The sequence below is a fragment of the Haematobia irritans genome, chromosome 3 (assembly GCF_050003625.1).
Source record: "Haematobia irritans isolate KBUSLIRL chromosome 3, ASM5000362v1, whole genome shotgun sequence".
NCBI lineage: Eukaryota > Metazoa > Arthropoda > Insecta > Diptera > Muscidae > Haematobia > Haematobia irritans.
The window spans coordinates 110,571,819-110,595,657 of record NC_134399.1 but is presented as its reverse complement, the minus strand read 5'-3'; the positions used below and the strand labels follow the sequence as shown (position 1 = coordinate 110,595,657).

The 23,839-nt window shown below is 31.9% G+C and overlaps 3 protein-coding genes across 3 annotated transcripts; 1 reads left to right on the top strand and 2 right to left on the bottom strand.

The window, feature by feature from the left end:
• Positions 1-2,788: 2,788 nt before the first annotated feature.
• Positions 2,789-11,164, bottom strand: LOC142229149 (NECAP-like protein CG9132). Its single transcript, XM_075299686.1, has 5 exons — positions 10,983-11,164; positions 7,050-7,255; positions 6,799-6,989; positions 5,214-5,410; positions 2,789-2,966 (listed from the first exon to the last, which is right to left on the bottom strand). The coding sequence occupies exons 1-5, from the start codon at positions 11,063-11,065 to the stop codon at positions 2,906-2,908; spliced, it is 738 nt and encodes a 245-aa protein (XP_075155801.1). The 5' UTR covers positions 11,066-11,164; the 3' UTR covers positions 2,789-2,905.
• Positions 11,165-14,809: 3,645 nt separating this feature from the next.
• On the top strand, positions 14,810-16,511 carry LOC142229784 (uncharacterized). The gene is made up of 2 exons (XM_075300363.1): positions 14,810-15,115; positions 15,172-16,511. The coding sequence occupies exons 1-2, from the start codon at positions 14,930-14,932 to the stop codon at positions 16,369-16,371; spliced, it is 1,386 nt and encodes a 461-aa protein (XP_075156478.1). The 5' UTR covers positions 14,810-14,929; the 3' UTR covers positions 16,372-16,511.
• Positions 16,512-18,394: 1,883 nt separating this feature from the next.
• mRpL22 (mitochondrial ribosomal protein L22) lies at positions 18,395-19,376 on the bottom strand. Its single transcript, XM_075300754.1, has 3 exons — positions 19,025-19,376; positions 18,744-18,957; positions 18,395-18,684 (listed from the first exon to the last, which is right to left on the bottom strand). The coding sequence occupies exons 1-3, from the start codon at positions 19,259-19,261 to the stop codon at positions 18,464-18,466; spliced, it is 672 nt and encodes a 223-aa protein (XP_075156869.1). The 5' UTR covers positions 19,262-19,376; the 3' UTR covers positions 18,395-18,463.
• Positions 19,377-23,839: the final 4,463 nt, after the last annotated feature.

The window sequence follows — 23,839 nt, the reverse complement described above, 5'->3', positions numbered from 1 at the left end:
CACATATTGTGATGGTTCTCAAATGCCTATAGATTTCCAATTTCAGGCAAATTGGATAAAAACTACGGATTCTAAAAGCCCAAGAAGTAAAGTCGGGAGATCAGTCTATATGAGGGCTACACCAAAACATGGACCGATAAACCCCATTAGCGACATACCTATTTGTGATCTTAGAATACCTCTAGATTTTCAATTTCAAGCAAATCGGATAGAAAATATAGTTTCTAGACTCCCAAAAAGTAAAATCAGGAGGTCGGCCTATATGGGGGCTATACCGAAACATGGACCGATACACCAATTTCGGCACATATATTTGGGGTCATAAAATACTTCTAGATTTCAAATTTCAGATAAATCGGGTAGTAAATACAGTTTCTAGAAGCCAAAGAAATAAAATCTGGAGATCGGTCCATATGGAGGCTATACCAATACATGGACCGATACGAACCATTTTCGACACACCTTGTATGGTCCCAAAATACCTCTAGATTTCTAATTTCAGGCAAATCGGATAGAAAATATAGATTCTAGACGACCAAGAAGTAAAGTCGGCACACCTCGTTATGGTCCCAAAATACCTCTAGATTTCCAATTTCAGGCAAACCGGATAGAAAATATAGTTTCTAGACGCCCAATAAGTAAAATCGGTAGATCGGTCTATTTGGGGGCTATACCAAAACATGAACCGATAGGCACAATTTTCGGCATGCCTTTTTATGGTCCTAAAATACCTTTAGATTTCCAATTTTAGGCAAAACTACGGTTTTTGTAAGCCCAAGATCCCAAATCGAGAGGTCGGTTTATATGGGGATTATATCGAAACTTGGACCGATATAGCCCATCTTCGACCTTGACCTGCCTGCAAACAAAAAACGAATCTGTGCGAAATTTCAGAACGATAGCGCCATTATTGAAGGCTGTAGCATGATTACAACAGATAGACTCAAATGCATATATCGTCTTAGAATTTCTCCCTGATCAAGAATATATATACTTTATATAGTCGGAAATCGATATTTCGATGTGTTACAAACGAAATGACAAACTTATTATACCCCCATCACCATTCTATGGTGGTGTGTAGAAAAAGTCTGGTAATTATTGAAAAATTATGAAGGTAATTATTTGAAATTAGTAGAAGCTTGCCAGTTGGTGTAAGGCCTTGGGAAAATGTGATCATCGAAAATTGTCAATTTCGGGCAAAGATTTTCAAATCGATATATTTTAGTAAATGATTGTGGAGGAAACAAATATGGTAAAAAAAAAAAAAACAAAAATATAGTGTTAAGATATTCACAAAACTTGCAGAAAAAATTTATCCATTTTTTGATTTATTTACTATATAATTTTTGCTTGAAGATTTGAAGGTGAACTCACTTTGCGGCGAATAGGTCCTAATGACCCTGAACTTGTAGGTCAGACTTTTTTAATTCACCCTACTGTGTACCGCTGTAAAAAAAAAAATGGCGATCAGTTTAGAATCCATGAAGATTTATTTACACTTATGAAGAACAAACAATAATTTATATGAATTTATTTTTATTAATTTTCCATGAATTTCATAATAAAAATTAATAAGAAAATAAAATTTGTTGTTTACATTCTCTTTCATCAAATAATGTTTATTTTACAAAATACTCATATATTATGTTTTTCTTTCAATAATTATATTAATTTTTTAATAAATTTTGTCGTAAATAATAACTGATGACATTTTAACATACTTTGTTTCTATTAAAAAAAAAATAGGAATGTTGAAAAAACATTTAAAATTACAAATAAAAGATATAAAAAAATATATATAAAATGACGAATGCAACAAAATTCGAAATTACAGGACTTATATTTCATTTCTGTGTAAAATATTGAAAACCATAGGTTTTTAACTATAAATTTAAGCTATTTGAAAAAAAAAAAAAAAAAACAAAAGATTGTCGAAAAAAAAACAAAACATCTAAAACAATAGTGTAATAGTAGTAGTAGTATGTGTAGTAGTTGTAGTAGTAGATTTCTGAGGTGGTGGTGTTTGCGTTTGTATGCGTGTGTTGTTTGCATAAATAAGTACAATTACATACAATTTCATACATATAATAAATATAAACAATTTATTTTATTTATGTTGTGGTGATTTGCTGTTTTGTTTGTAGTATACTGTAGATACAAAGTAGATATAAACTGAGATAACAATGTAAAATGATACATTCTTTGTTTCCAACAAGATACATATTTAATTATAATAATAATAATAAATTGGTAAACATTTAAGCAAATTGCAAAATTTTTTCATTTGTTTTTTTTTTTTTTTTTTTGTATTATATTTAAATTTTATTGCCTTTTTTCAAATCGACAACACAAAACAGTATTTGATATATCTATAGATAATGAAGATTTAAAAAACACAAAATCGTGCTGTTTTCTATTTTAATATTCTTTGTGGTGGTGGTGGTGGGATGCTAGAAGGCAGCGACACACACTTTGGAAGGGCAATGGGAATAGTTAGCTATCAACTCTGGCTGGCTTAAATTTTGAAAATGTTTTTGTTTTTAACTATTAGAAGAATTTTGCACTAATTATTTACTTTCAACTAAAAAATGAACAACTTATATAGTTTAAATATCTTTGCGGTTTTTGTTTTGCTGGAGTTTTCTTTTTTTTTATATAATTTTATATTTTCTCATATGTATATATTTTGTTTTAAATTTATTTATTTGTTGTAATGGGTTTATGTATATATGTATATATCGTAACTGCATTTATTATATAATTCGTATTGTGTCCTCTTCGAATGTTTATTTTTGTTTCGGTTGATTTCTGATCTTTAGCATTTTAATTTACTAATAAACTCAGATTTTACTTGATTTTATGTTGTTTATTTCCTTTACACACATGCTCTTTTGTCTTAAATTTAAAATTGCACCCAATTTGCATTTGACGAACTCTGTTGTTGATTTTGAGCAGGCGCAGATCTAAAAACATTAAAAAAATATTTTGTGATAATATACTTATTAAAGGCTTCGAATTGCTTAAATAAAGTTTAAGCAAATATTGAATACAAAAAAAAGTTATAAAGTGTTTCTCACACTGAATAAAAAAAAATTGTTGACATAAAACCTGTTAATTATAAACGCATTGGTAAAATGTAATGGTTAGGTTCTGTTTTATTTCAAAGATACATATATCAACGAGGATTTTCAAAAAACTTTGAAGGATAGTTCAGAAAAAAAAAACAAAATATAAAAAAAACATATTTCAAGGGCAAAAAAGTGTCCGTAAATGTTTCATTTCAACTTAGTGTAGGAGTCATTCATTGTCATGTTGAAAGTTATAAAACTAGTTATTTGGAACTTTCATTTAATTTTTTTAAATAAATTTATGTACGTTATTTTGTCCATTGTGTTTTAACGAAAATGATATTGCCCATCCCTGAGGATGCCACCCTATTTTACAGTTGGGGCCAAATTTTTCGGATCTATTTCAGTATTCGGCTTTCTCCATACCATTCTGCGTCCATCTGATCCAAATACATTAAATTTGAGTAACCACCCGTGACCATAGGTTAGGGTATTTTACAGTTGGGGCCAAATTTTTCGGATCTATTACAGAATTCGGCTTTCTCCATACCATTCTGCGTCCATCTGATCCAAATACATTAAATTTGAGTAACCACCCGTGACCATATGTTAGGTTAGGTTAGGTGGCAGCCCGATGTATCAGGCTCACTTAGACTATTCAGTCCATTGTGATACCACATTGGTGAACTTCTCTCTTATCACTGAGTGCTGCCCGATTCCATGTTAAGCTCAATGACCCGTGACCATGATCATGACTTTAGCCCTTCAACACTTTTTCTTTCGGAGCAATTGGCACACAAAATATACCAAAATACCGAGAAGGTGTTGGTACCTTATCTACACTAATGTAAAAAATTTCAACTAAATCGAAGCAAAAAATTGGCCTCTGTGGTCATATGAGTGTAAATCGGGCGAACGATATATATGGAGCTATATCTAACTCTGAACCCATTTCAATAAAATTTGGCACACTTGACTTGATAGTACTAATTGTTCTTCTTGTGCAAAATTTGAAGCAAATTAGGGTAAAACTCTGGCTTCTATCTTTCGCCCGATATGCACTTATATGGCCCGAAAGATATATATGGTAGCTATATCTAAATCTGAACCGATTTCTTACAAAATCTATAGGGTTATATTCCGGGCCAAAACACACACTTGTGCCAAATTTGAAGTCGATTGGACTACAACTGCGACCTAGACTTTGATCACAAAAATGTGTTCACAGACAGACGGATATGGCTATATCGACTCAGGAGCCCACCCTGAGCATTTTTGCCAAAGACACCATGTGTCTATCTCGTCTCCTTCTGTGTGTTGCAAACTAGAGGTGTGTTTAGAGTTTACTCACGCTCACGCACACTCACGACTGAAAAATCATACTCACGCACGATATTTTTTGGTAGGACTCACGCACACTCACGAAAAGAAAATTTGTACTCACGCACGAAAGCGTCGTGACTCACGAAAAATATCGTGACTCACGAATAATTTTATGATTAATTTACCTTACCGAAGTGTCTGAAAACATGAGCATTATTAAAATCGAGAGTGTTATTAAACTCTTAACAACTCAGGTGTCACTAAAATTGTAATTGAATTTAACTCTTAAGCGTTTTATGTTGGTGATCAGGAATATTTTCGTGAGTGTAATTCGTTACTCACGCACACTCACGAAGATATTATTTTCGTGACTCATGCTCACGCACGACATTTTGGTTTGTTAATCACGCTCACGCACACTCACGCTGTTGTCATGAGCGTGACTCACGCACGAATCACGAAAATTTTCGTGAGTCACGACAATTTCGCGTCACGTGCACACCTCTATTGCAAACATATGCATTAACTTATAATACCCTGTTCCACAGTGTGGCGCAGGGTAAAAAAATCTACAAAAAAAAAATACCACCAATATGTTTTTTTTTATATCAAAACATCTTAATTTAGTCTATAAAAATATTAAATTAAAAAACTAATTGTCTCATTTTTTTTTAAATTAATTTAATCAATGACATTTTTAATTTGATCTATAAAATTTTGTGAGTGTATTCAAAAATATTTATTTCTGTCTAGTCTCTTCTTCTCTTATTCAAAATTTGCACTGTCATTAGTACATAAATACAAGTTTTTTTTACTTACCCAGCAGATGTATACTCTGACCACTCTGTTGCATTACCAGAAACCCTATGGGCAGGGGAAGTTCCAGGACTCTGACGCACTGTACCTGCAGCAGATGGTGGTGGAGCTATTTTACCTAAACCTCCAGGTGGTGGTGGCAATATTCCGGAACCAGGTTTAGCTTTTGTACGACTAGGTCCATCTGAACCATCCTTTTTCTGTAAAATCATAAAATTGGAATGAGCGCTAGAAATGTCTAATGTATTGAAAATTAAATTAATATATTTGTGTATTAGGATTTCTATACGTCGATAAAATCTGAATTTGTTGTGCAAAAATTGCATAATCAAATTGTTTGAGGTTTTACTTTAATGATATCTCTATTGAAAAAATAAGGAAAGTCAAAAGACGGGCAGGACCCACCACATCGTAGAACAACACAGACGTTCCAATACAAAATCATCCAAGAAAAAATATGGGAGATATGTGCACCTGAATCAGAAAGAAATTCACCACTTTGGTATCACAGAGGAATGAATTATCTAAGTAAACCGGAAATAACGAGCAGTATACATGACCTAACTACCCAGCAAAAAAAGCGTCGCCAAAAAAGTAGTGAAAATGTTCTTTATGGATCCGGAAGTGGTGCAAAATTGGCGCAGAAGCGATGATTTTAACATGGGTTTTACCCCATTGAAACAATAGCACTTTAAATTTCCCATTAAAAATGTGAAAAATGCAAGTTATAAAAAATTGACTCAAATGAACTTCCTGTGCAGTTCAAATAAAGAACATATTTGGGAGGACATTTTCGGAAGTGCTATTAAAGCTGTGCCTTTAGAAGAACTTCCATTTTTTTTTTTTTTGCTGGGTACATCTGGATCCATTTTTGCTCAATTTTTTCAATACCACTTTTTTCTGCTTTGTAATTAGATTTGTATTGGTAGCAGAGATGGTCCGAATGGCAATTTTTTAGGTTTTCGACAATCAAAAAGTTGTAAACTTCGAGAATGTCATATACCTGCATAAAACGTAAAAATAGTAGTCATAAAATTCTTAAATTCGATTTTAAATTATTTTTTTTTTAATATTCGTACGAATTTGTAAATTTTTTATATTTGTATTTTGAAACTTTTTTTTTGGAAAATTTTAATTTTTATAATAGAACATATACTTGAAAAATGTTTGAATTCAACTCGTATTCAAATTTTTTAAACATGGTCGAACATAAGGACCGTGAAATGCGTAACGCCAAGTTCGCCGTTGTAGGTTTCAATAAAGTCGGGTCTGGGCAAGCTTTAATTTTTTCTTGCTCTTTTTTCTCAGATTCATACATTTTCATTCATTAAAAAAATTAAATTTATATATGTCAAAAATGAAATGTTTTTTTACATAGATTTACGACGTTTTCGACGTATAGTAAAATGCGTCGTAAATGTATGTCAACTACGTCGGAGTTTTCAGAAGCTTTTTTAACCGTGTCAACATGGTGATAAAATTATTTTCAATGAAATAACAATTCATATTACGACTAAAACCAGTAATAATAACAAATGGTTGCAAATTTCAACAACGAAAACTTGCAATCTTGAATTGTGCATCATACCGTTATTCTCATATTAATTTTAATGGTTTCTCCTTCCTTGAAGCCCAAATCCAACTCTTGTTTCGGTTGAGTTTTTTCCTTTTCTATTTGTTCTTGGTTTTTCACCCATTTGAAATGGTCTTGTAAAGCAACATTCAAATCGAACGAATCTGAACGATCACCAAAACCTAAGCCAAGAAATGCGGAACGACCTGTAAAATGGGAGATTTAGAGCAATCATAATTAAACAATTTTTATATTTTACGTCTTACCATTATCATCTTGAACTCTTATAACGAAATAGCGAGAACTATCTGAAACGGATTCAATGGCTACGCCAGGATATGTGTCTATTGGGCAATTAGCGAAAAGAGCACCACTTGTTTTATCCTCCAGTTTTAGATTTAATGCTGTACCCTTAGCAGCTAAACGCATGCGGCCAGTCCAGGTGGGTTCCCCAAGATTCCAATCAGCAGCTCTGAAATAATTTTAATGAAAGCATAGATAAATAAAAACTGAAAGTACAACACAGAGAAAAATAGTTTTGCCTGTATATATAATATGAACAATATGCAGCTTTTAAACACTGTAGGTTTTAACCTAATTCGGACACGCTAAAGCACTTACCCTCCACCGTGAGTCATTAGACTCTGCTAGTCTAATGACTCAATCAGAATCAAATTTTGTAACAAAATTGGCCTACCTTTGTACACACAAAAAATTTTTTTCTGATTCAATCACGAAATTAATTGATCCAATTAATTTTTTAATTGAAATGTCTTCAATCACAGAAATGACAGTATCAATTAAAAAATTAATTGACAGTCAATTAAAAAATTAGTTGATCCAATTAAAAAATTAATTGATACTATTAATTTGTGTGATTGATTTTTGTTTCAATTAAAAAATTTGTTAAATCAATTAAATTTTTAATTGAATATTTTTTAAAACTCAATTAAGATTTTAATTGGAAAAATTTTTGTGAATTTTTTTTCTGTGTATATATTAGTTTTTTAAGGGATCGGTTGATATAGGGCAACTATTTAAAAAATATCGAAATTTCAGCATTATATATATGTAAAATAAAGACGGCCGATATATAAGAATATCATTCTTTGATAAGAGAGAAGTTCACCACTTGTTTTATCACAATAACAGCCCAAAGCTATAAGCTGTCATAATAACTATATCCGCCCTAACGTAATGGGTCTTAAATAAAACCAGATTTCAAATTTCGAAGAGCGGAAGCAATATAAAAAAAATGGGGAGCAATATTATAAAGAATTAAAATTTCGTGAAAGTCGACTTTCGAAAACAGCTTCGAAGTTAGCTGACATAAATCGCAAATATCAAATTTTCGTATATGTAAAATAAGCAATTTGTGTAAAATGAGTAAAATTACGCTCTAGATTTAAGATCGGTGTTAGCATCTATGGGGACTGTATTTAAAAATAAACTAACCGATACTTAATTTTATAGTCATAAACAGAAGATTTTAGAAAATAGGTGAAACGACTTCGTTTCTTTTTGCCATTTCAACAGCGGTTCCACTGAAATTGCATCACTTCTTAAGGTTTGATCCGAATTCATTGTTTTGGATGTGAATCAAATAATTTTGTGATATATTGCAAAATAAATAATTTTTAAAATTGTTTATAATGTTTGTTGTTGTTGTAGCAGCTTGGAGAAGCTGATGTGATAATTCTTAAGTTCATGTTGATTTTACTCCGGATTCATCGCAGCCTATTTTCACAGGCTGCTATGGCACTACTGGTTAATGCTATTTATAGCTTCGTTGTTGGTGTCAGTGAAGTTTTATATCTTCCCTCTTTTTCAGTCTTGCTTTATTTATAGAATTCGACCGGTTGTAAAATTTATCAACAGACACTCGAACAAGTGACGAATGCAATAATTTACCCACGCAAATTATTTTTGACAGTGCCACCTTCGTCATGCAAGACTAACGCTCTTTCACTGTGCTATCAAAGGCCAATTTTATGATTTTTATTTATAGCTGGACGAGAGAAAAGATGACGCTTGTCATGTGGCCCCTTGGTTGCAGATGGACACACATCAGCTACGCTGCTACCTATTACTAAGAGATAGGAATTGAGGCGGCTGCACTTGCTTGAATCTTGAGCCTAAACTACCCTTTTCTACCGTGGGTGGTCTTTTTCCTCCGGTCCTATAGGCGGTGGTCGGACTCCGAGAACAGCATAAACATTGTAGCTTCTCACCGCTTCAGCTACAGTATCCTCATGAATCCTGTTCAGACCTGCCTCTTTTGTAGCGCTGGGTGTCGCGCTGTAGATGATGTAGTTCTACCCTTAACATTCCTAGGTGGTGTTTGTTTATACATAAGATGGTGGTTTGGATGATTACTGCGATAACAATCCAGGAGATGCTGCTTTGACAACATGTAGTTGTGTTTACGCACAGGGATTCCTGGTTGGTGTTTGTTTATCCATAAGATGGTGGTTTGCATGATTACTGCGATAACAATTCAGGAGATACTGCTTTGTGTTTACGCACAGGGATGAGCTTTGTCTCCACATAAAGGTGATCAAGTGGTGTGCTGCCGAGGCATCCTGTCGCAGTTCTAAGGGCAGCGTTCTGCCAAGTATGTATGTTATTCCACTGCGTATCACTTGTCTGACGTGTCCACACTGGCACTGTATAGTTTACCACTGACCGGCCAAACTTTCTTTGTCCGCACCGCAAGTGCTTCCGGAAAGTGACTTGAGGACCTTTTTTTGTACCGCGGACTTATCACAAATTGTAGTGGCATGGGCAGACGACTTGAAAAGGCTGCCGAATGGGAGTCCAAGAATATTGGGGTTATTTATGGTCGGAATCTTTTCGCCATCGACATTAATGTACTTTTACCAGTTTGTCCCAATTTTTAAATTTTCATATACAGTGAAATCTTGGACGATATGGAAACCTATCAAAAGTCGACAATATTTGGTGGGTATTTTGCCTTTTAACATATTAAAAATAACCTCTTATAACTGGACAATTCTCAAATGTGGACAAAATTTATGCGTGTCTACTTTTGTGATGTTTCTTTGTAATTTAGGGAGATCTATGCTCTCTTGATATTTAATATTGCGAATAATCTACTTATTCCAAGAGTTTTTCCTTTCTGTTGTGATTCGGATGTTCAAATGAAACAACAGGTTCTTAAGAGTTTGTCCCAGACTGATTGATGATGATCTGTTTATGGTGTACTGCTGCAAAGATGTCCCAAGGCATAAATTTACCGTCAATGACAAACTCATGTTAAAGTAACCGGTCTCTTCCATAGGTTTTGAGTAGAACAGGGTCTGGTCCATACACACCATGGACTAATCCTGTACCGGTCCTGGAGTTGATCTTTTTTCCATAGGGTATATATTTGTTGTTAATTTTGAGACTTATATAACAAATTGAGTTCACACAGTTCTACTAACTGCCAAACATATAAATGATGGTCATTGTATATCGAAAATGAATGTATGTATGAATTTTACAAATTAAAAAAAAAAACAAAAATCATAAAGTTCCCAGGCCTATACTATCCTCCATTGATCCTTATTGATAGTTTCTATTTCTATTTAGTTCACCAAATAATTTAACAAGGTAATTTTCAATCGTCATATGTATGCATATACCTTCACATGAAATATTCCTTATAATAAATCGAAAAAAACCATTAGGATGACGAATCTCATATTTGGGAATTACAAAAGATAACGCGATGAAACGAAGACCAAAAATCAATTGTTATTGAACTTCAACGGGTATGCAACAACAACAACAACCGCATCATAAGAAAAGAGGAATCAAAGATACAGAAGAAACAATTTGCAACCTTGTAAAATTAAACCAAAAAAAAAACTGCAACATGAAAACCATACACACGTAAGTATGCACACAAACATAATACAACTTATAAACAATTACGAGTGAAAATACACCACAAACAATACGTGTTCCCCCATCCTCCTACACCCGTCCTTAATAAATCATATCTTGTACCAGAATAAAAAAAAAAGAAATGAGGGCGTTTTTATTATCAACATTTTCCACAAAAACTTTTAAAATGTATTACGTTCCATTAGCTATAAATATGTAAGGATGCTTTGATACGCAACGGCATTTGTGTATATGTTGCCAATTTTCTTTTCGCAAATCTTCCAATTAGAAAAAAAATATATGTTTACCTGTAACCACGATTATTTGCTCTGGGTGGAATTTTATATATGAATACTTCAGGTTTAACGAGGAGAACACTTTCATATTCCATTTTATTTTAGTTTTCTAAAGTTTTATACGAAGACAGTAATGGAGAAAATTCCAATTAACTTTATTGTTTTTCTCCTTTGACTTAAAGAATTGAAGTGTTGGAAAATTTAGTATCAGAGTATGTCAAAGTCGATTGCATCGATTATTTTCTGTGTTGCCACATCGAAATAATCGATAGGGGTTCCCATGGAGGAAGATAATATTATAGGCCCTACACCCTATACTCACAATCCATAGTTTTCGAAATAGGAAATTTCATTTTAGGCAGGTCGAACACAAATATCTATGAAAAGTCTTCGCCAGCATATAGATTTTTCGATTCTAAACACTCGAAAACAACAATATGTTCATTTAATATTTTCTCTTACTATTTTTACCAAAAATGCAAAAATTTCATGAAAAATTGCTGAAATTAACAAATAACCCCCAAACAACCCGATTTTTGGGATCGATATCTCGAAAACTAGGCTTTTCCGACAATTTTTTTACTTAAAATTTTCTCTTTAAAACGCATTATCCTACCCCCAATTTTTTTTGTTTATTTTTAACCACTTTTGCTAAATTTAGATATCTTATACGAACGTTTTCGAGAAGTGCCGTCAAATTCAAAAAATGTTGGCAATAGGGCTGTCATCCGGGATAAATCCCGTCCGGAACCCCGGGGTTTTTTTTTGAATCCCGCGATTTTTCTGGATCTCGAAAAAATAATTCCAATTTTTAAAATTTTGGGTTTTTATGATTATTTATGAATAAATTGGAGTCCTCACTCTATGTAAACGGCCCTTAGATATCATACCCGAGAAATTGAGTTAATAAACATTTATGGTACACCCCTGCCAACATTTTTTGAATTTGACGGCGCTTCTGAGAATCCCCACCACGTCGAAAACAATCGTATACGACATCCAAAACTCGTCGGAAAAGCCACGCCAAGTTACTAAAAAAAGGTTTGGCATGAGTGCAATTATTAGGTGCCTTTTTTAATAAATTTAGTACGATGCCAATAAGAGCCCCTTCAAACAATCAGAAAAAGTGCATTTTAAGATATTTGTAAAAGAATCATTGTGGTCAAGTAAAACACGATTATTTAGATGTTTAATTTTACTAAACATTTATAAATTCTCATAAATATAACATTTATACGACTATCACATCACATTTAACATATTTTTATGCATTAATAACATATTGATGTTGAGTTACAAGTTGCAAGTTACATATTGTAGCGTCTATCAGCCAGCGCTTTTATTCCCAATGGAGGCAGCGTGTCTGGAAAAATATTTTAAAAGCTTTATTCCATTTGGAAAGTCAAAAATTGTTCACCAATATACCTTTCACAATTTTAAGCGAAATAACTATGTTTTCAGCACTTCACTTCACTTATGCGCTTTACTGACTATCAGTTATTCCGGACGGAATGTCGGTGTTTTTAAAGAATCTTACATTAGGTCTGTTCGCGTACTTTTCCAATAAAAAATATCCAGTAAAAACTAGCAAGAGAGTAAGAGTGTATTTTACACTCTTTGCTTAAAGTTGCTGAAAAGTACACGAACGGTATCCAGTAACTATTTGCACATTGAAAATTTCAGCTGCTAAAACATTGAAAACAAAAAACGAATCCTGTGTATTTAACTTCCAATCGTAGTTGCCGAACATGTACATTGTATTGGTACTCTGTTTGTTATCAATAACCAGCTGGCAACGTATGCTATGGTTTGCAAGATTTTACTGGGAAAAAAATCTCTAGCAAAAACTTGCAATTTCTCTATCTCATAACTGTCAAATGTAGTCTCTCTACGGCTCTCTTTTGCTGGCGTTTTGGTGTAAACGAACGACTTCCAGTAAAAATTTCTAATAATTATCAAAAATTATCGGGTTCTCGAACGGAGCTATTGTGTCGGATCGATACGACTTGTCGACGATGACTAAATAATCGGTAAATGTGTTATCGATCCCATAAACATGCAGCAGTATCGATTATGCCTTCGGACTTAACTTATAATGTGCACAATATATGGGATATGTTCGACACGAGAACTGTCGTCCGGACCCTGCCAACATTTTTTGAATTTGGGAACGCTTCTGAGAATCCCCACTACGTCGAAAACAGTCGTATACGATATCCAAAACTCCTCGGAAAAGCGCCGTCACTATTGAGAAGTTGTACCACGCCAAGTTACTACAAAAAAGTGTCGCATGAGTGCAATTATTAGGAGCCCTTCTGGATACATTTAGAAGGACGCCAATAAGAGCCCCTTCAAACAATCAGACAAAGTGCATTTTAAGATAGTTGTAAAAGAATCATTGTGGTCAAGTAAAACACGATTGTTTAGATGTTTATTAATTTTATGAAACATTTATAAATTCTCATAAATATAACATTTATAAGACTATCACATCACATTTAACACATTTTTATGCATTAATAAGAGATTGATGTTGAGTTACAAGTTGTAAGCTAAATGTTGTAGCGTCTATCAGCCAGTACTTTTATTCCCAATGGAGGCAGCGTGTCTGGAAAAATATTTGAAAAACTATCACTTTATTCCATTTGGAAAGTCAAAAATTGTTCACCAATTTACTTTTCACAATTTTAACCGTAATAACTATGTTTTCAGCACTTTATTTTCGTTTTCATTGAAATAAATCATAATAAGCCAGTTGCGCTTGGTGTTTCACAAAATATAAAATGGCTCTTGTAACAATAGTGATGGCAAAATACTCTCATGCGAATAGTGATGGCAAAATACTATCACAGTTGGCGATTGTTGCAGTGTCACTTACGAGTCTGTGGTGGCGATGAGGATGAAATGGAACATTGAAATGCTGGCAGGGGAATAACTGATAGTCTGTAAAGCCCATTACGAGTCTGTGGTAGCGATGAGGATGAAATGGGACTTTGAAATGCTGGTAGGGGATCACGTTTATCTGATTTGGATACCTTGATATTTTTACTTAAATCGAAGTACAAAAGGATTATCACAAGTATGCGAAAATATGCCTAATCTAACATAATCCTTAAAATGTTATGGTGTTTTTTTAATAAAATTGAATTTAACTAATTTGGTTTAATGTACAACAATTTTTGGTGCTGTTGATTGTTATTACTTAAAATATTTAAAGAATTCGGAAAAAATCCCGGGATTTTTTGAAATACCGAATCCCGGGATTTTTAATAATCGATCTCGAATGACAGCCCAAGTTGGCGGGAGCGTGTAAAAGTTAAGGGCACCTTATACGGTCGGATAAAACCTGCGACACAACACGTTGCGGCGACAAATCCGCTAGTATAAGGCCATGTTCGCGTGTTTCGGGGACGTGTTGGCATAAAATCAAAACAACTTTGATTTTTTCCGGTTGGGAGGCACAAATCTTCACGTGTAAGGGGATGTTCGCCAAACATTAGCAAAAACACATTTATTTTCATAATTAAAACAAGCATTTCTGCAATTAAATTAATGAGGGATCGCTAATTCAGCTTAGAATTTTTATTATTTCTTCCATTTTTACTAAAAAATGGCTTTACACATAACTTTTCGTCCATCTTCATTGTTTGTGTTTATGCTTCTTCTTATTTCTTCATGTTATCATAATTGTTCGTGTAGTGTGAGGGTAAAGCTTGAACGAACACACAACAAATAGGCGAACCTCTGTCGTAGTGTTTATCCGACCGTCTAAGGTCCGCTTTATTTCCGTTCGAACGTACCATTGTTTGTATTACGTACACCGGACTAACTCTATAATTTGTTTAAGCAATTTTATCGTGTGATGTCTCCCAATGAGACATACACGTTGTTTCTTTTTTCATTGCAAAACGCGAGCGAGAATTATTAACAAAACAAATTGAAAACAATTATTAGTGGAAATGCCTCCGGATGGAAATTTAACCTCGGATAGTGACATTGAAAGTGTCCTATCAATGCAAGTGGGGAATACAAAACCTAGGCGGAGAAGTACTGGTGAAAAATATTTGTGTTCCATTGAAGGGTGTAATCAAACCTTCAAGCGTTTGGATCACTTGGACCGACATGAATACAAACACACCGGTATAGTAAGTAATTCCAGATTTATTAGAAAATTCTTTATAATTTATGATTGACTTTGTAGAAAAAACATGCTTGTCACTATGAAGGATGCAGCAAAATCTATTCCATCTTGACTCATTTGAAACGCCACATACGTACAACACATGAAAGACCAAAGGATGTGCCGAACAAAACAATCCCATGTGAAGTGGATACATGTGACAAACTCTTCACAAGTCTTACTAATATGCTACGACACATACGAGAAGTACATGAGAATCCCAAGGTCTATAAATGCCAGTACTGTGAAGAAAAATTTAGTCAAAAATTGAAAATGCGTCGCCACGAAATAAGTAAACACACTAAGGTATTCCCCCATACGTGCGACAAATGTTCCAAAGGATTTTACCAGGAATGGCAATGGCGGAAACACATTGATGTGTGTAAAGTTTATCCTTGCTTGGTGTGTCATAAAAAATTCGAAAAATGGACAGTGTTTTTAAAACATTGTAAAGATACACAGCACGGATGCAAATACTACAAGTGCGAATATTGCGAAAGTGCATATGTTAAGCCCAGTGATTTGCAGAAGCATGTGGCAGCTAAACATATTTCGGATGCAAGTGGGGAATACAAATGCCATCATGAAGGCTGTTCACGAACGTATGCTTACGAACGAAATTTACGCCAACATATTTTGATAGCCCATGAGGGAAAGAAATTTGAGTGTACTGAAACTAATTGTGGAAAGGTTTTTAGTTCATTACAAAATCTCCAGAAACACGTGAAAAGAGATCATGTTCCAGATAAGCCATCTGGCTCTAGAACTAAGAAGAAAGAAACAAAATCCCTGAAGCGTAAAAAACGAAAGGATGCAGGTACACCGAAAGTTTCGAATCTTGCAAAATTAACAGGCATAGCTGTAGATACAAAAACTAATAAGAAATTAAAAAAGAGAGACTCGGAAGCTTTACAGACAGTAGTCAAGCAATTGTCCAAAGATAATCATTTGGACGAATCTCTATCAGAGATGGATACAAGTTTCAATGGCGAGGCGACACAAAAAAAGGATAAATCGGAGGAGCACCAGAACAGCGACAACGATAAGGAATTAGATAAAAACGACTGCACTGCAATGGACATAGACGAAAAGCAACAGGATAATTCAAACGTAGATGCAAATATAAAGAAAACTGAAAAAATATTACAACAAAGCGACTTGACTAAAAAATCGACTAATGAGAAAAGTACTTCTCAAGACATAATTAAAGACGATAAGTAATTGGACAATGTAGTTGAAGTTGCTTTAACAGAAGTTATTTCTTAACTAACATTTTGTATTAAATTTACACAAATGTGTGTAAAAACTTACTATAAATGTATATATAACATCACATTAAATTTATCAAGTAATCCAATGAATTATTTTTGTTTTCATTAATTTTATCTATTGACGAACAATTTTTTGTTTCAGGAATAAATATAGTTTCTTTGTATATAAAGTTCGCAGTTATTTGTTTCACTATGGAACTTGAAGCTGCCATATTACATTTCATTACATTTCAAACACTCGTATTCCCTAAGTTTCTTTCAATGGTTGTTACCAAGTAGGACGAGGCACGGTCATATGGCGGCAAGTGGGGAAATCTGTCTCGCCCATTCCAAGGATTGTAATCAGAAGCAAAAAGTCGACATTTCTATCTTTTGACTTTTTTAAACATTGAAAACCCAATTTTTCGATATCGTCTACACCTACTCTCACAAAGTTACCATAGAAATGTTTACATCATATTCAGCTTTTAATCGAATGTCGACCCTAAGAGTTTTCGTCAAAAGTCGTTTAGTGACGATTGGCGTCGATTTTCACAAAAAGGATGTCCGTTGTCGCTGATAATTGGGCAGCACTTTGATAAGAAAGATGATGCAGTCCTTTTGGACAAGTCCACAAACATTTCTTTTAAAGCACATCCCGTGATCCCATATCAATTTTTTTCAACTTCCGATGCAATCCTTTTGGAAAAGTCTTAGAAAGTAAGGAATTTGGCCGTTTTAAGTGAAAATTTAAGTATTGGACAACAAAAAATAGAAAATAAAAATCATCCCCGCTGGGATTTGCACCTTTTGAGAAGGTTTTGCAAATTACGATTTTTAATTTTTTGTTGATTTTTATTGGAAAAAAAATTTATACAAAAATATTTGACGAAAAAATAAAATTAAAACGATGTATAACGTAAAAAAATAATTTTTTAGAAAAATATTTATTAAAAAATTTGCCGCTGGTGAGATTTGAACAAGTGTTCTTTATTTTTTCATTCATAATAATAAAGAACATCTCAGGATGTAGTTAGAATGTCATGACGTTGTGTCATATTATGTTCATATATATAGAATAGACGTTTTGATGCATCGTGTTCAATGGCGTTGTGGCTGAGTGTACTAAGGCGTTCTGTTATGGTAACAACAGACCCAGGTTCAACCCCTGGTGAAAGCGAAGAAATTTTTCAATTTCTAAAAATTATATAACAAAATAAAAGTTTAACAAAAAATACTGATACAAATAAAAAGAGAAATTGGGAAAGAAAATATAGTTTTTTAAATTTCTTCATCCAAATGAACTTCCAGGCACAACTTCAAAAGCAATGCAAAGGATCTAAAAATGGAGTACTTCCCTCCTATGACAAGCCCATGTAAAATTAATTGGATATGATCCAAGTTTGCACTACTTCCGGATCACAAATTGGGGATCCAAACTACTTTTTTGGAAGCTCATTTTTGCTGGGTGGTGGAATGGCAATGGATTGCCTATCTTCTTTCCCAGTAGGCAGTCCATTGTCATAATATCGTTCGGGTATCCCAATAGAGTTGTTGACTCCCTTCCTGACCATTCTCAGTTCCACAATCCTATGTTCTAGCCATTCCAGTCACTCATCCCGCACGAACTCTATCCTTGGATTCATTAAGATTTCTTTCTGAATTATTACCAATTTTGTTTCTTCTAACTTTAAATTTTACAATCCCGTCATTTGGGGAAGGATTGGATTCACGTACATATAGGAATCAATTGATATATATTATAATATTACTAGTTTCCAATTAGACAGACATATATACCACATATTAGAAAATGGAAGATAAATTCTTCGAAAATTCAAAAAAAAAAAAAAATGGTTCTTCTCAACATTTGCACGGTTTTAATAGGAGCCTCCGTGGCGTAGCGGACATATGCACAAAAAAGGATATTTAATAAAATTCAAATATTTTACTTTCCTACTTACCATAACGATGTATTTTCCATAAAATGAAACTTTTACTATTTGAATCAAAAAATTCACTAAATTATTTAATTGATTATGGAACACTCGTAGTTGGTAGTTCTACAATGAATTAATGACTTTACGCATACGCATTTGTTCCAACCATTTTTCGAATTGTTCCGAGGGTGTCTGTGGATTTGGTAAGTAATAGTTCTTTGGTGGTTCGCCTTCTTCCAAACGCAAAAAGTAGTGACAGTATTTATATTCGACAAGACCAAAGCGACCACGACCATGACGTCGGAATCCTTTCACAACTCGTCCTTTACCAACAAAAGATTCAGCTGGGGAAGACAACATGTTAGAAACCATAATTAAAACAAGAAAATCTAAGAATACTTACCAACCCACAGATTGCTTTTATATTCAACATTGTGTCTCTTTTGAGCCATTTCAATGGCCTCTTGTATAACCTCTTTAACATCAGTTGCACCTTTTTTCAATACAAATTGCAATTGTTTTAGAGCCTCATCGACTGACATGCCACGGACAAAGGATGCTATATACCACATTTTATCTGGACTATATTTAATATTGGTCCGCATGTGGCAAACATACTAGAAATGGAATACATTTCAAACATGCTTCGGATAGATGCTGTAGAGGTTTGATTTTAAAACTTACCGCTTTTCTAGGCTCTTCGTCGGGTTTCTGTGGCGGATGGACAACTTTATTGTATTGTAACCATTTTTGTGGCCCCGTATTATGTTTATTGTATCGTGCCTGTGATGTGCTACTTGAATGTATACCGGCCAAAGAAGTCACCGCTGGCGATACTAAACCCAAAATTTGGTTATTGCATTTCAACAAATTTATCTGTCCTATGTTTAGTCTACATAATTGTTTTGTCAAATTATTCATTATGATAAGTTATATGTTTATGTTTTTAGTTATGAATTGGAAGCAAAAAATTTATTACTGCATAACCAAAAATCTAGGTGAAATTTGGCAGTGAAAGGGTGGATGGATGCTAAAACAGATGTTATTACGATAACGCAAACGATTCTTGTTATCGATGTGTCATCGATTACAGAGGTCTTTAACCCATTGAATACTAACTGTTTTTGTGAAAACACGTATTTAATTGTCTGTTAACATTTTATTTATTCACATTTGTACGTAACATAATGGAGTAATGTGGTCTAACGAAACATGCATGAGGCATGTCGTTCCAATTTTTATATCCTCCACCATAGGAATTCTTATACCCTCCATCATAGCCGTAAATTTCATACAATTTGGCTGAACTTCTCAAACCTAGAGTTATTTTAGATTCCTAAAGGTGGAAAATTCTACCAAAAATCTACCAAATTTAAAAAAATCGTATTTTATCATCAAAATTGTATTTCTCTAGAAATTTTATGAAAATGCTTATTGTTCTAGAAAATTTGGCAAAATTTTATTTCTCTAGAAAATTTTAGTAAAAATATTATTTCTCTAGAAAATTTAATCAAAATTTTATTGTTCTAGAAAATTTGGCAACATTTTATTTCTATAGAAAATTTGCAAAATTTTATTTCTCTAGAAAAATGTGTCCAAATTGTACTTTTAGAGAAAATCTTTTTTTCTTTTATTTCTATAGAAAATTTTACCAAAATTTTATTTTACTAGAAAATTTTGCAAAAATTTTATTTCTATAGAAGATGTTGTCCAAATTTTATTTCTCTAGAAAATTTTGTCCAAACTTATTTCTATAGAATATTTTGTCAAAATTTTATTTCTATAGAAAATTTTACAAAAATTTTATTTCTATAGAAAATTTTGCCAAAATTTTATTTCTATAGAAAATTTTGCCAAAATTTTCTTTCTATAGAAGATTTTGCCAAAATTTTATTTCTCTAGAGAATTTTAGTAAAAATTTTATTTCTCTAGAGAATTTTAGTAAAAATTTTATTTATCTAGAGAATTTTAGCAGAAATTTTATTTCTCTAGAAAATTATGTCCAAATTTTATTTCTATAGAAAATTTTGCAACAATTATATTTTGTCAAAAATTTTTCCAAAGTTTTATTTCCCTAGAAAATTCTGTCAAAATTTTATTTCTCTAGAAAATTCTGTTAAAATTTTATTTCTCTAGAAAATTTTGGCAAAATCTTATTTCTCTAGAAAATTTTGCCAAAATTTTATTTCTCTAGAAAATTTTTTATTTTATTTCTCTGGAAAATTTTAGTAAAACTTTCTGTAGAAAATTTAATCCAAATTTTATTTCTCTAAAAAATGTTCGCATTTTATTTCTTTAGAAAATTTTGTCAACATTTTATTTCTATAGTAAATTTTGCCAAAACTTTATTTCTATAGAAAATTTTGTCAAAATTTTATTTCTATAGAAAATTTTATCAAAATTTTATTTATATACAAAATTGAAGTATCTCTTAGGTGGAGAGGAAAATTTTATTTCTCTAGAAAATTTTACCAAAAATTTTATTTCTCTAGAAAATTTTGCCTAAATTTTATATCTCTAGAAAATTTTGTCAAAATCTGTTTAGAATTTATTTCGGCATAAGTCGGCTATCATACAAAACCTTTTTTTCGGGAGGTTCAAGTGTGGTTCATTGTTGGGTTTAATGAACTGCCTGAATTTATTCTGATAATTGGTTGATAGTTTTGCTGCAAGTAGAGGATGCTGAAGAGGAATGTGGTAATTCCGAAACGTGCGTCCATCCAACCATCTTGCAGTCTATAGGGCTTTGCCCAAATAAATTTGACAAACATTCTTTTCCTCTGTTGGTTAAGCTACACTTGTAGTTTAGTCAATGCATGGTTTTAAGCTGAAATCAAAAAACAACAACAATGCTTAAAGAACAAAATCAACAATAACAAAACAAATTTTATTTCTATAGAAAATTTTGCCACAATTTTATTTATATACAAATAAAATTTTGCAAAATTATATTTCTATAGAAATTTTTGCCAAAATTTTATTTCTATAGAAAATTTTGCCAAAATTGTAGTACCTCTTAGTTGGAGAGGAAAATTTTATTCCTTTAGAAAATTTTTCCAAAATTTTATTTCCCTAGAAAATTCTGTCAAAATTTTATTTCTCTAGAAAATTTTGCCAAAATTTAATTTCTATACAAAATTGAAGTACCTCTTAGTTGGAGAGGAAAATTTTATTTCTATCGAAAATTTTGCCAAAAATTTATTTCCCTAGAAAATTCTGTCAAAATTTTATTTCTCTAGAAATTTTGTTAAAATTTTATTTCTCTAGAAAATGTTGGGAAAATTTTATTTCTCTAGAAAATCTTTTATTTTCTTTCTCTAGAAAATTTGAAAACTTTTATTTCTCTAGACAATTTTAGTAAAAATTTTATTTCTGTAGAAAATTTTATCCAAATTTTATTTTTCTAAAAAATGTCCGAATTTTATTTCTCTAGAAAATTTTGTCAAAATTTTATGTCTCTAGAAAATCTTTTATTTTCTTTCTCTAGAAAATTTGCAAACTTTTATTTCTCTAGATAATTTTGCCAAAATTTTATTTCTATAGAAAGTTTTGCAAAATTTTATTTCTGTAGAAAGTTTTGCCAAAATTTTATTTCTTTAGAAAATGTTACCAAATATTATTTCTCTAAACAGTTTTATCAAAATTTTATTGTTCTAGAAAATTTTGTCAAAATTTTATTTCTCTAGAAAATTTTGTCAAAATTTTATTTCTCTAGTAAATTTTGTCAAAATTTTATTTCTATAAAAAATTTTGTCCAAATTTTATTTCTATAGAAAATTTTGCCACAATTTTATTTATATACAAATAAAATTTTGCAAAATTATATTTCTATAGAAATTTTTGCCAAAATTTTATTTCTATAGAAATTTTGCCAAAATTTTATTTCTATAGAAAATTTTGCCACCATTTTATTTATCTACAAATAAAATTTTGCAAAAGTTTATTTCTATCGAAAATTTTGCCAAAATTTTATTTCTATAGAAAATTTTTTCAAAATTTTATTTCTATACAAAATTGAAGTACCTCTTAGTTGGAGAGGAAAATTTTGTTGATTTTGCAAAATCCACCAAAACATCAAGAATTCTACCAAACTACCAAACAGTAAAAACTCTTGCTGTTTTGGTAGATTTCTACCAACTATGACAACTGTGCTCCCAATAGGACTCATATATCTTGGCCTCCAAAACCGCGTGGCATTTTACAATTTTTATTGTTGTGGACTTACAAATATGGTTTATATCGGTGCATAGCTAATACCAATATAGCTCCCATATATAACGGTCAACCAAATTTAAATTTTATTTCTTGAGCACCAATTTTAAATTTTTTCTTATATTTGCAATGTGTTTTATCATAAATATTCGAAATACAGTTTCTAAGACAACATAGAATCCGCATTTTAATACTATTTCCTTCAAATTACATAGTGACTATGGCTAATATCGGCGTTTGTCGATCGACATAACCCCTCTATAGACCGATATCTCCCATGCACACACCAGTGCTAAAAATAATCCATAAAGGTCTATAACCAGATCCTTTATAAATTTATACAAATTTTTCCTCCATGTGCTTCTTTAAATTTTTTTCCAATTTAATTTCTTTGCCATCAGAATTCATAAACCAGAACTGGAGGACATATTCATAAACCAGAACTGGGGGATATATTTCTCCAATCCATCTGCCCTTTTTATATTAAATCTCTCTGCAAACATTTTTTGAATTTGACGGCACTTCTGAGAATCCCCACCACGTCGAAAATAGTCGTCACTATTGTGGAGTTGGACCACGCCAAGTTACTACAAAAAAGTATCGCATGAGTGCAATTATAAGGTGCCTTTTTTGATAAATTTGGAATGACGCCAATAAGAGTGCATTTAAAGATAGTTGTTATATATATATATATATATATATATATATATATATATATATATATATATATATATATATATATATATATATATATATATATATATATATATATATATATATATATATATATATATATATATATATATATATATATATATATATATATATATATATATATATATATATATATATATATATATATATATATATATATATATATATATATATATAATCATTGTAATCAAGTAAAATACGATTATTTATATTTTATTGATTTGAATAAAAATTTATAAATTATTCCAAGTATAACATTCATACGAATAAAACACATTGAACATAATGCCTTAAAAAAAGGAATTATGTTGATTTATAAGTTGCAATTCTGCTATATTCGGCTGATGCCCCAGCGTCTATCAGTGTTTATTTTTGATGGAGGCAGCATGTCTGTAAAAAGTATCACTTTATTCCATTTAGAAGGTCGAAAAATTTTCATCAATATATCTTTCACAATTTTAACCGTAATAACTATGTTTTCAGCACTTCCTTTTCGCTTTTATTTAAATAAATTATAATAAGCTAGTTGCACTTGGTGTTTCACAAAATATAAAATGACTCTTGTAACAATAG

Excerpts from the sequence above, each read along its gene's own strand:
- LOC142229149 (XM_075299686.1), bottom strand. The coding sequence starts at position 11,065 with ATGGAATATGAAAGTGTTCTCCTCGTTAAACCTGAAGTATTCATATAT. Across the intron at positions 7,256-10,982 it reads GCAAATAATCGTGGTTACAG|AGCTGCTGATTGGAATCTTG; the intron begins GTAAACATATAT and ends AAATTATTTCAG. Across the intron at positions 2,967-5,213 it reads TCAGAGTATACATCTGCTGG|ATCTGCGCCTGCTCAAAATC; the intron begins GTAAGTAAAAAA and ends TAATGTTTTTAG.
- LOC142229784 (XM_075300363.1), top strand. The coding sequence starts at position 14,930 with ATGCCTCCGGATGGAAATTTAACCTCGGATAGTGACATTGAAAGTGTC. Across the intron at positions 15,116-15,171 it reads AATACAAACACACCGGTATA|AAAAAACATGCTTGTCACTA; the intron begins GTAAGTAATTCC and ends TTGACTTTGTAG.
- mRpL22 (XM_075300754.1), bottom strand. The coding sequence starts at position 19,261 with ATGAATAATTTGACAAAACAATTATGTAGACTAAACATAGGACAGATA. Across the intron at positions 18,958-19,024 it reads ACGAAGAGCCTAGAAAAGCG|TATGTTTGCCACATGCGGAC; the intron begins GTAAGTTTTAAA and ends TTCCATTTCTAG. Across the intron at positions 18,685-18,743 it reads TAAAAGCAATCTGTGGGTTG|CTGAATCTTTTGTTGGTAAA; the intron begins GTAAGTATTCTT and ends TGTCTTCCCCAG.